Raw genomic sequence first — 12286 nt, forward strand, 5'->3', positions numbered from 1 at the left:
ATTAATTAGAACTAGATTTTTGCCTCCAGCACAGCCAGAGTTGTACCACATTCATCAGCAAATGCACGCTTGGCTTCATTTTCTTGATCATGTCAAGAATGCAGTAAGATTTTGTTTCCATGTAGAATATTTAGAATGCTGCATTGTAATTTATTCCTCATTCATTCAAGGGAGGACCTCATGACCTTGTTTTCCAAATGATAGATGCCAAATTCCCCCCTTTGCATAGCATCTCTTGGTTTATAATTGAACCACTATTCTGTGTAAATATTTCTCTCTAAAAAAATCTCTTCTAACATATATACCTGCTAATTTATTTTAATATGAAAAATACAGAATAAGACTTCCAAACTGTTCTATAGCTTGGGTTGTACAGCTGTTGAAGAATTGTGCCAGATAGAATATATTTTGGCATTATGAGGACATTTTTAAAAGCTTCACTACGTTTGCTGGGGAAAGAGTGTGGAAGGGTTTTTTCATTTCCTAGCTGCCATCAAATTTTATCTACACTGAAATTCATAGTAGCTTTTAAAAGCCTTGCTTCAACAAGAAATCTGCTGGATTTTGTAGGAAAATTAAAGAGAATTCTGTAATTTTTTTCTTACATTTTTATGCCAGCCTTCCTTGAAGAAGATTTAGAATTTAACCTCACAACAACCTTGTGAAGTAGGATAAATGGATAAATACTGAAACTCGTCCAAGGGCCACAAAACAGCTTCAAAGCTGAATGGGGATTCTCATCTCCCTGTCCACAACCTTGTACATGCTGTCTATATATTTGCTGTCTGCAGAATACATGAGCTTGTATCTCCCAAGTACTTTTTTCTTCTTTTCTCAAGTTCCATTTAAATGAATAGGGGAACCCACAACTGTGCTTTTCTGCAAGTGCTGTTTATTGCAGTGGCTGAAGAAACCTACAGTGGACAATGCCTATAGATGCAAAAAAGCAGAGTGAAAGTCAAAACACTGGTGAACAGGATATGCCCACCATATGTTGCTTTCCCTAAATATCATGGAAAGTGTTGCCCTCTTTAATTCTGTATGTAATCAACAGGAAAGCCAGAAATGTTCAGAGTTGCAGATAGATTCTTCTGGTCTAATTGCATCCATTTTGGAGACCCTGAGGGATGTGATCAGCCTTTCTCACTCTCGTGTTCTCCAGTGCTAGCTGGGGCTATTGAGAGTTAGCCTGAAACATCTGGAAGGTACCAGGTGAGGGAATGCCCAACATGTCTTCCATTAGGCCCAGAAACAGAATCGTGGCACTCACCAGTGGCACCTGTGAGGTACCTGACTTCTATTCCTACTGAGGAATACTAGTTCATGTATCCAGATAAATAATATGGTCTGTCCAAACTATATTCCAAATCAGGCTGGGCAGGCAAGAGGTGGGTTTTTCTTACTTCTTCCTATTGATCAGAGTTGCTTGCCAAAATTTGGGCAAAGGTTATGAGTTATGGTTGGGATGCTGCAGGCTGTGAGCTGAGGAAGGTGGGGGCTGCATGCAGTACAATTTCAAGGTTTCTGCAGGGCTTAGAAGAAAGTGATCCATAGGTCACACCAATATAATATATAAAAAAATAGGCTCACGCTGTTAGAAGAAACAACACTTAGAACCCTGCAAGTTGTCCTATGAAGCAAAATATTTAAAAAATAAAAATAAACCAGGTTTAGTCAACCATTACTCTTGCTTATATGAGTGATAATGCAAAGTGTTCAGGCAAAGTGTTTCACCATATTCTGGAACCAGCTTGTGCAAACAGCTGGTATTAACTCTTTCATCCTTGGCGTATAGATTGGGCTGGTCTACTCTTCTAAATACCTAAGAGATGGAAAGATTAATCCTTGTGTGTTTTATGTGTTTGGATGGATACCCAGGAAGAATGTATGCCTGAGGGTGCCTGCAGTAGGAGAAGGTATTTTACAGATGTACCGTACTTCAAGGAGTAACAGTAACCCTTACAGTACATCTTCAAAAACAGGAAATGAGAAAGAATATATTTTAAAAGGTTAAAGAAAAGAGGCACCAAGGGTTTAATAATGCTGAACTCATTGTGTGGCTGTGCATCATTAATGATTTCCGATACCATTTTGAGAACAGATTGTCCCTGAATTTTCTTTAATTATTCTCCCTTCCCAGGCTACATAACTAAAGAATTGTGGAGGTTGCTGCATCTCAGTTTTGGAGAAAAGTACACACATTTATAAATATAAGGACTAATAGTTATTTCCTTAGCATATGTGAAAGTAAATAAAACGCTAAAGAGAATTTTTTGTAATTCTAAGTCTGTTGGTGTGTTTGCGTATGGAGGAATTATTCAAGCCAGCAGAATGGTAACAGCCAAACCAGAAGAAGTGACCTGAATGGCTCCTCTCATTCTAGTATAGTCTTGCCCTGCATTCCTTACCTTTGGCCATCGTTGCTGGATCTGATGGGAGCTGTAGTCCAGCGGCATCTGTTTCCTCATCCCTGTCCTGGAGTAACAGGGTCCCAGTGTCCCCAACCACCAACTGCCATATTCTGCAGCATTCTTTGAAAAGGGAAGCCGCCTCTTTTGAGCTCAGATAAGGATCATTGCACAGTTTTCTGGGGATGTATCAGCTCCTGCCCTGTGGCTATGTATCTTTTTATACATTGCAGTCAGCTGTTGTTGGCTGCACATGGTGGGTGTGTGACTTGCTCAGCGGAGCTCAGCTGCGGCCCCTCTCAGGTGGGGGCCATTGCCATTCTAAGAGAATGAGGGAGAAGTTCATGGTGAGCTCTGGCATCTATTTTTCTAGAAAAACAGCACTGGTGATATATACACACTTTCATTCTACATTGCCACATGTAAAGTGACCCTGAACTTTAGGATCACAAAGTCTATGACCTCCCTTAGCAAATGACTGGTCACACCACATACTTCAAGAGTCATTCTTTCAAACTGTGGAGACACATCACATGCAAAGTTGCTTTGATCAGAACAGAAGATGCTTCAGGCATCTCACTGCTCCCCTTAGCTCTCAGGTTGTATTGGTCCAGCACGGTGCTTTTTCTGATCAGTGGGTCAGAAGAGAAGCCATATTATTATCATTTGCCTGTGATGTTCAAACTTTGTAGAAGAGAAATAAAATAAAAGACACATCTCTTAACTTGGCTTGAAATCCTTGGGAATGCCAGTGTGTGTCTGCTTTAATCTTCCAGTTGCTCAGCTAAACAAACACAGTCCCTATTCTCATCTCACTTGACAAGGCTTGGTTGAAAACGAAGGAATAATGAAGAAGAAAACCCAAGGATATCTGCTCTTCAGGAAATGTTGCTTAAAAAGAAAGCTCCACAGATAGCAATATTTGCTCTGTGCTAGCCTCCTTGGTAAATGTAAATAAAGGAAGGAGAATAAAAAATGAGGGTGCTTTGATAAATCTTGGCAGGTGGCCTAAAGGAGAAAAAGCTTGTGGAAAAGAAAGCATAATCATTGGGACAGAAAGTCTTGTGCAATAACCAAGCATGTCCCCTTTAAGTTATCTTCACTCTAGCTATCTGAAGGAAGTCTCTACCTACTCTTTCTATTAAAATGTCTAGCTGTCTCATAAGCTTATTTATGCTCTCTGATTCACTGGCCTTACTAAGCAGCTCCCTCCATATGTTTACTACTCTTTAAGGGAAATTGTTCAGCTTGACATTTTGTTTGTGCCTCATTTTTAGACTGTGTGCTCCCCCCACAAAAAATCCTCGTCAAGCCACGTTACCAGAATTGAACTCTGCTTTGTTAACTAGCATTTTGCTGGGATTTGGCATTGTTCTGCAGGTCTCCATCTAAAGGCATCACCATGTGCAATCTAAAATAAGGCAGGAATACTTTCCCATCCTCCCATAATGGCAGCCCAGGGATTGCCAAATGCGATAACTGAGTGGGGGAGAATGGCAGGAGCACTTGCGCTTTCCCTGCCTTCGCACACAGAAGCTTCACCCACTGGATGCATGTAGGTGGACCTGGAACCCCAAATACTCAGGGCCCTAGTTCACAGGAATAACCTACATGCAGTCAGCAGGCTGCCCCATTGTGGACATGCCATCAACAAGCAGACAGTCTTGCGGGGAGAGAGGGCTGGTGCAGGGCAAAGCAGCAGGGCAAATGTGTGTGGCCCTCCGGTGTCCTCCCTCATGTGATTATTATCAGGAGCTTGAGAATAATGCCTGAGGAAGGCTTGTGGGAAGCTGCTGAATCATGTCCAAATAGCTTTAGTTTTACCTCAAGGGATCATGGGAAGTTCCATAGGGAGATATAGTTATCTCTAACAGAAAACGATCTGCACCACCACTAAACTTTAATTTCCATGTTATTTTAGGAACTGGACAGGAGAACTGGTACAAAACCAATATAAGCTTGCTGTGTAGATGTGCTCCAAAGCGAAACATTCCAGTTATTTATCTAGGTAGTCTGTGTATCCAAACAGTAGGAAAGGTAAAATTAGAAAAGAGGAGGGAAGGAAGGAAGGAAGGAAGGAAGGAAGGAAGGAAGGAAGGAAGGAAGGAAGGAAGGAAAGAAAGGGAAAAGGAAAGAGAAAAAGAAAGAAGGAAAGCATTCCAAACCCTCAAATCCAGTAGGAACCAATTCAATCTCTCAGCTAACTGGTGATTAGGCCACTGAAGGGCGCCAGCTTCCCTTCAGCCTAGAACCCAAAGGGCGTGTTGGGGATATATTTCCCCACCTGCATGGAGTGTGATTTAGGGCTGGCCGGTGCCACTTGCTGTCCACCAAACATTGTTCTGTGCTGTGCTCTGGCAAATGCTTCCCCTTTTTTGTAGTCCCAATAAGGCAACAAATCAGGACTGATGGACCACATTTGTTTGGCCTTGTGGATCAAAAGTTTTACAGGCCTGGTTTAGAAACAACGAAGAGACATGTGGGACTTAACGCATGGTGTTGTTTCTACTGGGAGCAGTAGTGGTGGTGGTGGTGGGGTGTAGAGTGTCAGGTCACTGTTTTTCACCAAAAGGAGAGGGAGAAGAGTGAGGCACAGGGGTCTCTCACCTCACCTCTAAAAATTTCACAATTGCAGGCCTGATTTAGGGTCTGGAAGAAGGTAAGCCTTCATTATTTAGAATTCTTCCATTCTTGCCCAACAGTAAGATTTTTTTAAATGTCTCTAGAAAGCCTTGTGATGCTTTGCTTTGATAGGAAGTACAGTTTAGACGTAAACCATCAGCAGCATCGTAGGGGAAAGAGCTTCCAGCTAGTGTTGCAAAATCCACAGCACCAGCCTCATTATCAAATACCTAATGCAGATGAAATCACAAACAGCTTAAAAAACTCTACATGTAATCCGATCAGCCAAACTAAACAAGAAAATAAATCTGAACTCTTATCACGTGAGACATGCTTTATGGAGCTTCAAAGTGGAAGAGGAATTCCATGCTCCCAGAGGCTATTTTGGAGGTTTCTCTGTGGGAAGGAATCTCCACTGAATGCATGAGTTGTTCCTTGACTAATTGAAGAGAATGAGGCAAACTCTCTGTGTGTTTCAGCTACCATATGTACACCAAAACAATCAGAGTGGAAGAGATAATAAATAGTATCATATCATAAAGTTCTAAGGTTTTAGATTGGGAAATCAGATCTGGAAATGATAACAGTTTTAAAGTTTACAAATCAACTTTCAAGATTCAGTGTTTTCTCAATCTCTGAAACTTGGATTTTAGTGCCAGAAAATTGTATCCATTATTTGTTATTTGTCTCTTGCATTCCATTACATACATGTGAAAGCCACCTATCCCATTCCCCCCCTAAATTCACACTTTCAAGCTCAGTATTATGCTTGAGCTATGAAGCCAAATTCTGCATTTCAAATTTGTTTCATCTTTGCCATTCACATGGTTAATTTGCCCAATGACCGCTATAGGCATAATGCTGCAAGTTGTGAACCTGGTTTTGAGAGCAGAGCTTAATAACCCAGCACCACTCCAGAGAACTACAGTGGTACCTCGAGTTACACTTCAGGTTACACACTCCACTAGCCCAGAAATAGTACCTTGGGTTAAGAACTTTGCTTCAGGATGAGAACAGAAATTGTGCTCCAGCGGCGTGGCAGCAGCAGGAGGCCCCATTAGCTAACGTGGTGCTTCAGGTTAAGAACAGTTTCAGGTTAAGAAGGGACCTCCAGAACGAATTAAGTTCTTAACCCGAGGTACCACTGTATAGGAACAAAGCAGGAGTCTAGCATGGGGGGGCGAGGGGGCGGCTTATGGCACACACTGCCTCATTGCTGGAAATGTTTCCTTCCATTCATGCCTCATTGAGCAGATCTACGAAACCTTGGCTTTTGCTGAATTGGGCCATCAGCTGCCAACTGAATCACGCAATAAAGACATGTGATTGCACTGGTGCTCAGAATCAGGAAAATATATTTCGCGCGTTCTAGGTCCAAAGACTGGTGGGACAATCTTAAAGCTGCTTGTGGTGAGGAAACCGAAGGCAGTTTAATTGCCCACTAATGTCCTGCTTGGGTCACACACTGACAGAGTGGAAGTAAAGCCGGTGGAGCTCTCTAGTCCTCCAGTGTCCTTTCCCCTTTAAAAAGCAGCCCCCTCCACTGAAAACAATGAATGGGGTGGATTTATGGCATGCCCTGAGCTGGCATGGATCTCTCCCAGGGTTGAGGTTTGTGTGTCAGGGTTGAAAGGCTGCATTGCGGGGGGTTGGATGAGGTGACCCTCCGAGTCCCTTCCAGCTCTACAAGAGTTTCCCACTCTTTCCGTGATGCCCCACCCCTTTTGACCCTCCTGATGTTGGTAGAACCAGGGCAGTGGGAGCTGCTGTGGCGGTGGGAAGGGTCATCTGACATCCGCTCTCTTGCTTCGGCATTGCAGAGGGAAGTCTGGTGAATCCCTCCAAGGGGCGATAGAACTGCAGCTTCAACTTTCCTGGTGAAAATGTTAAGTTGTTAAATCTCTGCTACTGAAATCAATGAGATCTACAAATTCTCACTTTGGATCTTGTCAGTGGTTTCATATTCATTTAATTATTGTAAAAGATTCTATCTTATTTTTTTATTTTTTATTTTTTAAATCAAATTGGCTCACCAAAAAGTAATATAGAAATTTGTACAAATATAAAACACTCATGATTCAGTTCCATGATTGGGATCTAGGTCATTAATGTCACCATAGATTGACAATTGCTAATTCACTGACCTACATGATAATGGAGCAGGGATCATATGAACGCCACTGAACTCTTCAATCTGCGTGATTGTGGGAGAGAGAGCTAGGACGCTAGAGATCTCCAGAACAGTATTCACTTAATAGCAACTCTCAATAATCATTATGGGTGGGGCAGGGGGAGTAATAGAATCATAGAATTGTAGAGTTGGGGGGGGGGAGTCATCTGGTCCAACCCCCTGCAATGCAGGAATTTTTAATCATGACACACAAACTGATATTGAAATCCAGGGCTTTGCTATGTTTTCAAAACAATAGGTTTGAATTCCTTAATAGGCTTTGAGTCTCCAGTATGTTTTGAACTTCCTAATGCTACCGGTGATATTTATCCATTGGCCCATAAAAGAAAAACAAAATAAAATTGGAAGCACTTGAATAAATATCTAGAAATTGGCCAGGTTAAATATTGGGTAGGGTGTCTCACTTTGTAAATTAGAACTCCCCCCCCCCCCTGATCACCAATATGTTCTTTGCAAATCCCCGGTTCATACAATATGAATCAATTTACAACCCCAAAGCATGTAAACTGAAATGCGTCCTTGATTTTTTTTCACCATTTGGTGATTTCCTCCCTAACTGTGAGCGTGGCCTAGTTTGGGAGTCCCACCCTAAAATGACACAATCTGTGAAATGTTGTTCACCATTGCTTCCTCCCATAGGTTTTTCCCCCTGGACAGAACATCTTCTCTCTCATTCTCTCTGTGCCCAAAATGAGAGTAGCTGTCAGACTGCACTCCTTGTTCTGACTCCACCTAAGAAACTTTATGTCCAAGAGTACCATCCTCTCCAAGTTGGTTACCCCTAACAAGGTCAGGTAAGAAACTGCCTTGCTGTTGTATGTTAGGACGTGCACGCAATTCCCATCTTCACTTCCATCTAACTCAGGAAACTAGTGGTGAAGAGCAGGCTGGATTGTTGATAGGTAGATTGCAGGTACAGACTGCGGACCCCTTGCCCTGGTTTTCCGATAGATATTTAGTTTTCATTTTGATTGCGGATTGATGTCTGTGTTTTAAGCAACTACCGGTAAATACTACAGTCAGGGGAAGCACATCAACACCCAGTGCAAAAAGGTCCCAAATCTCTCCAGCTTTACCTTAAAATATTTGGGGGAGAAAGGTGGCTTAAAGCTGAGTAGAAGGGTTGAAAATTCATTCAGTACTTTTAGTACTGTGTATGTTTACTTTAGCAAAAACCACCTCCAACCAATTCGTGAAAGAACCATTCACAAAGAATTCTGCATATGGAGGGTGAACAGAGAGGCATGCATGTGGGGGGGGGGGAGCGGTCCCATGCAGCCTGTTCCTCCCCTGCTATGATGCTTCCGCATCAGTTGCTGGGCAATGGAAATGAGCTGTTCATTCAAATCAAAGTCTTCTGCACCTTGCATGTAAGCCACTTTTGCAAAAGCCGAGGTGGTGCTGCCCACTGAGACCTGGAAATTGCCAAACTGCAAGGCAATCTAAAGTAAAGCATGAGACTGAGAAGCCTGGCTGAACTACCATGGTGCCTTGCAGGGAAGAGAGGACTTAGCTGTATTCATAGGAGAAAATTGAGAAGGGCCATAGCTACATGATATGGTACATTATTTGCATATACTGAGGTTCCTTCCTGGCAGGTCTAGTTTTGAAACAGAAACTCAGGGTAGAGCAACTTCTAGTCTTTGGGAGCTGCTGCCCATCTCATAGTCTAGTTCAGTATTAAGCAGGTTTCTCTACTTCTAATGTCTTTTACAATATGCTTGGTTCTTTCAGCCACAGCTAAAGTATTTTTAGGAACTGCATGCTCAGTTTAGAAGTTTAATCGAAAATTTTAATAAATCTCAGGAACCATTCCACTTGAAAAAAATGTTGATCAAGGTTTCTTTTCTAAATTGTAGTACACAGTGTCATGTGCATGCAGTTCTTGCTGGAATCTGTTGCTCGTGGGGTTGTCAGCCAGTCAGAAAAACAACCACCACTATGGCCTGACCTGGCTTTGTTTTGTTTTTCCGTTTGCCAGAATCCCAAAGGGCAAGGCACAGACTCCTTTAGTCTCCATCTCCACTTTTTAAAATCAGAACATATCAGGTGATAAAGCGAGTTTTGCACTTATTTCTGCCCCTGGTCCTGAGAGCCACTGAGTAACACCTGAGACCCCAGCACTGGTTAAATAAGAAAAAAGAATACTGAGTGTGTGGAAAGAGGAGCAATGTACAATATCTCACATTAACTTTCCCATCTGAAATGTGTTTCATCTCAAGTAAGACATACCGATTTTGATGGCTTAGCTTTCGCACAAGGATGTGGAGCCTTATTTTAATTTCCAACTTGTTGATGCGCTACAGAGTGCCTTTCCTTCAGGTAGTGGGGCTCTCTGCAGGGGAATAAGTCTTGGACTGGGGAGGGGCTTCCCTTCCGCCGTCCCCCTTGTGCTGCTGTTTTCATTTATTCCAAGTATTGGAAAACAGAGCATACTAAGAATTGATGATGTGAATATGTGCAGGCCACTCCATCCAAAACATTATTTCAGCATTTTGGATAAAAAGTTACTGGCAATGATAAAATTTATTGAAATAAATGGAGAATAGTCCACATTTAAATAGTAGTGTGTTTGCTTGGTTTTAGTTAGTTTCAAAATGCTTTCCTTCTGTTTAAAATCCTAAATTAAAAACAAAAACCCTGTGTTTTGCTGTTCACTTAAGCTTTTCAAGTTTCATCCTGAAACAGTGGAGATGAGAATATAATAAAATGGTAAAGGGCCCCTGACTATTAGGTCCAGTTGTGGATGACTCTGGGATTGCAGCGCTCATCTCGCTTTACTGGTTGAGGGAGCCGGAGTACGGCTTCCAGGTCATGTGGCCAGCATGACTAAGCCGCTTCTGGCGAACCAGAGCAGTGCATGGAAACACCGTTTACCTTCCTGCTGGAAGGTATTTATTTACTTGCACTTAGACGTGCTTTCAAACTGCTAGGTTGGCAGGAGCAGGGACCAAGCAACGGGAGCTCACCTCGTCATGGGGATTCAAACCGCCGACCTTCTGATCAGCAAGCCCTAGGCTCTGTGGTTTAGACCACAGCACCACTGGCGTCCCTGAGATTATAATATAATATAATATAATATAATATAATATAATATAATATAATTAATATAATATAATATAGTTAGTATTTAAAAACATCTGACCATAGGGTATATTTCACACTGCAGGCTTGTATCAGATTGATATCACTTTTGTGGCTTCATTTTGAGAATTGTAGTTTGGTGACAATGCTAAGAATTGTCTGTTTGAGATCCCTCCTCTCCTCCCACAAAGTGCAGCTCAGAGGGTTCCCTGTTAAGATGGAATGAGAACAGCTTGAATGTCTTCAATGAAGTAGAGATACTCCTATAAACAGTAGGGAACTGTCACATATTTTTGACTACATGAGTGAGAATCAGAAGGAGTGAACAATCTGGAATGCAAAAGTAGAGGAACAGGGTTGGCATTTTGGCCCTCTGCTGGAGAAGGAAATCAAATTTGCCTGTTTGTTACCTATACAATTATATTTGGGACCTCATTACCATTCTTAAGAATGCTTTAACTTATAATTTCCATAAAAGAGATGAAAATCTACCTACTTAACTTGCTTAGTTGTGGAACTCCATTAGAATTAAATTGCAGGCCTATTTATGTATGTGTGTGTATCCAGTTATGTAAATTACAAAATTAGAACAGGCACATAATTAAATGTGACAATGGGCCATGTCCTCCTTTTCTGAAGAAAAATGCACAGAAGGGGAAAATTTAAACTGCATCATCCCGAGGGTTTTTGTCTGCGAGAAAGGCTAGCGGTGGTGCAGAAGTGGAGAGGGTGTGCCTAGACTGCTGAGTGCTTTGGCAACAGTTAATAGTTGTTGAGCATTTATGCAGATATTTACATAGAGAAAGAGCTGTGGCCATAGTAAGTCTCTAAATATGAATAAAGGAAATATGTGATGTACAGACCGGGACCAATCATGAAACGCACTAAGGCAGTCTTTCCATGTGGTGGGTTTTAAGGGGCAATAAAGTAGAGGCAGGAAGTTCTGATCCATCAGGAGCACAATCCACTGGGAATCCACAATTTGCAACCATAATGCTTATTACTAGAAAAACTTCCCAAGAGACCAAACTGTAGGTTTATCAGGGGAAGGGTGTGAGTGTCATTGTGGATCTTCCACCCCGGCCAGCAATTTTTTCAAGATGCTTCTAGAAATATTTAAATTATGTATATAGTGTGTTTGCCTCTTATCTTTCCCTCCCCAAACTGCTAATCTGAACAAGAATAGTTTTAAAGTTTTCTTTGGTGTTAAGGCAATGCTTACTTGAAACCAAAATCTATAATTTTAGATGTACAATATTATAAGTTTGAGGCTATGTTTTATTTAAAAATAATTATTCTAATTGAGTTGGATTGTGAACGCAGGATGCTTAGGCAGAAGGGGCAGTCTGCTATTGCTGAAAAAGGGTGAGGAATATTAGCAGCATAGAACTGTAGAGTTGGGAGGGATCCCCAGGGCCATCTGGTCCAGTGCCCTGCAATGCAGGAATCTCAACTCAAGCATCCAGGACAGATGACCCGATTCTGGACTTGGGTTCTTTGATGTTCAGAGTAGCAGCCAAGTGTAATCAAATGACTCTCGTAAAGCTAATAGCAATCTGCATGTTCAGATGCAGAGCGTCCTGCCAAAGATGAAGCCATTGCTTTCACTTTCTGACAGGGATTGTTCAGAATCATCTAGTGGTCCACTGTGGGCAAACAAAATCCTGAACTAAGTGGACCTTAGGTCTGATCTGGTTGAGTATTTCTTATGTTCTTTTAATTGGATCCCATGACTTGATGGTATTTTCCCCCTCCACATTCAGCTGATGATACACTGCAATAAACACTTTTGACCTTCATGCTGCCAGAGCCCACTTTTCATGAAAGCAGGAAGGATTTTTTTTAAAAAAAGTCTGCATTCATGTTATTTCTGCTGGAAATATGCCACCAGCAACATACATTATTCTTGATTCTTCCCCTTTCCTGAAGATGCATGCCCTTTTCATTGTGGAGGTTCTGCTGTGAATTTCTTCCGAAGGGG

At 41.9% G+C, this 12286-nt stretch overlaps 1 protein-coding gene across 12 annotated transcripts in view; it reads left to right on the forward strand.

The window, feature by feature from the left end:
• The window catches only part of PCDH17 (protocadherin 17), a 128003-nt gene that overhangs the window by 49559 nt on the left and 66158 nt on the right, over positions 1-12286 (forward strand). For 3 of the 12 annotated variants that reach the window (XR_014167304.1, XM_081907296.1, XM_081907298.1), the window contains exon 4: positions 7861-8015. The exons of 8 other annotated variants lie outside the window; for them this stretch is intronic. Coding sequence is in view for 3 of the 4 variants with exons in the window: in XM_081907296.1 (XP_081763422.1) it covers positions 7861-8006 (146 nt within the window). In the remaining variant the exon portion in view is untranslated. The remainder of the gene's footprint in view (positions 1-7860; positions 8016-12286) is intronic. One more of the 12 variants, XM_081907297.1, reaches the window with a different exon arrangement.

The sequence above is a fragment of the Podarcis melisellensis genome (genome assembly GCF_964234715.1).
Source record: "Podarcis melisellensis genome assembly, chromosome: 4".
Taxonomy (NCBI): Eukaryota; Metazoa; Chordata; class Lepidosauria; order Squamata; family Lacertidae; genus Podarcis; species Podarcis melisellensis.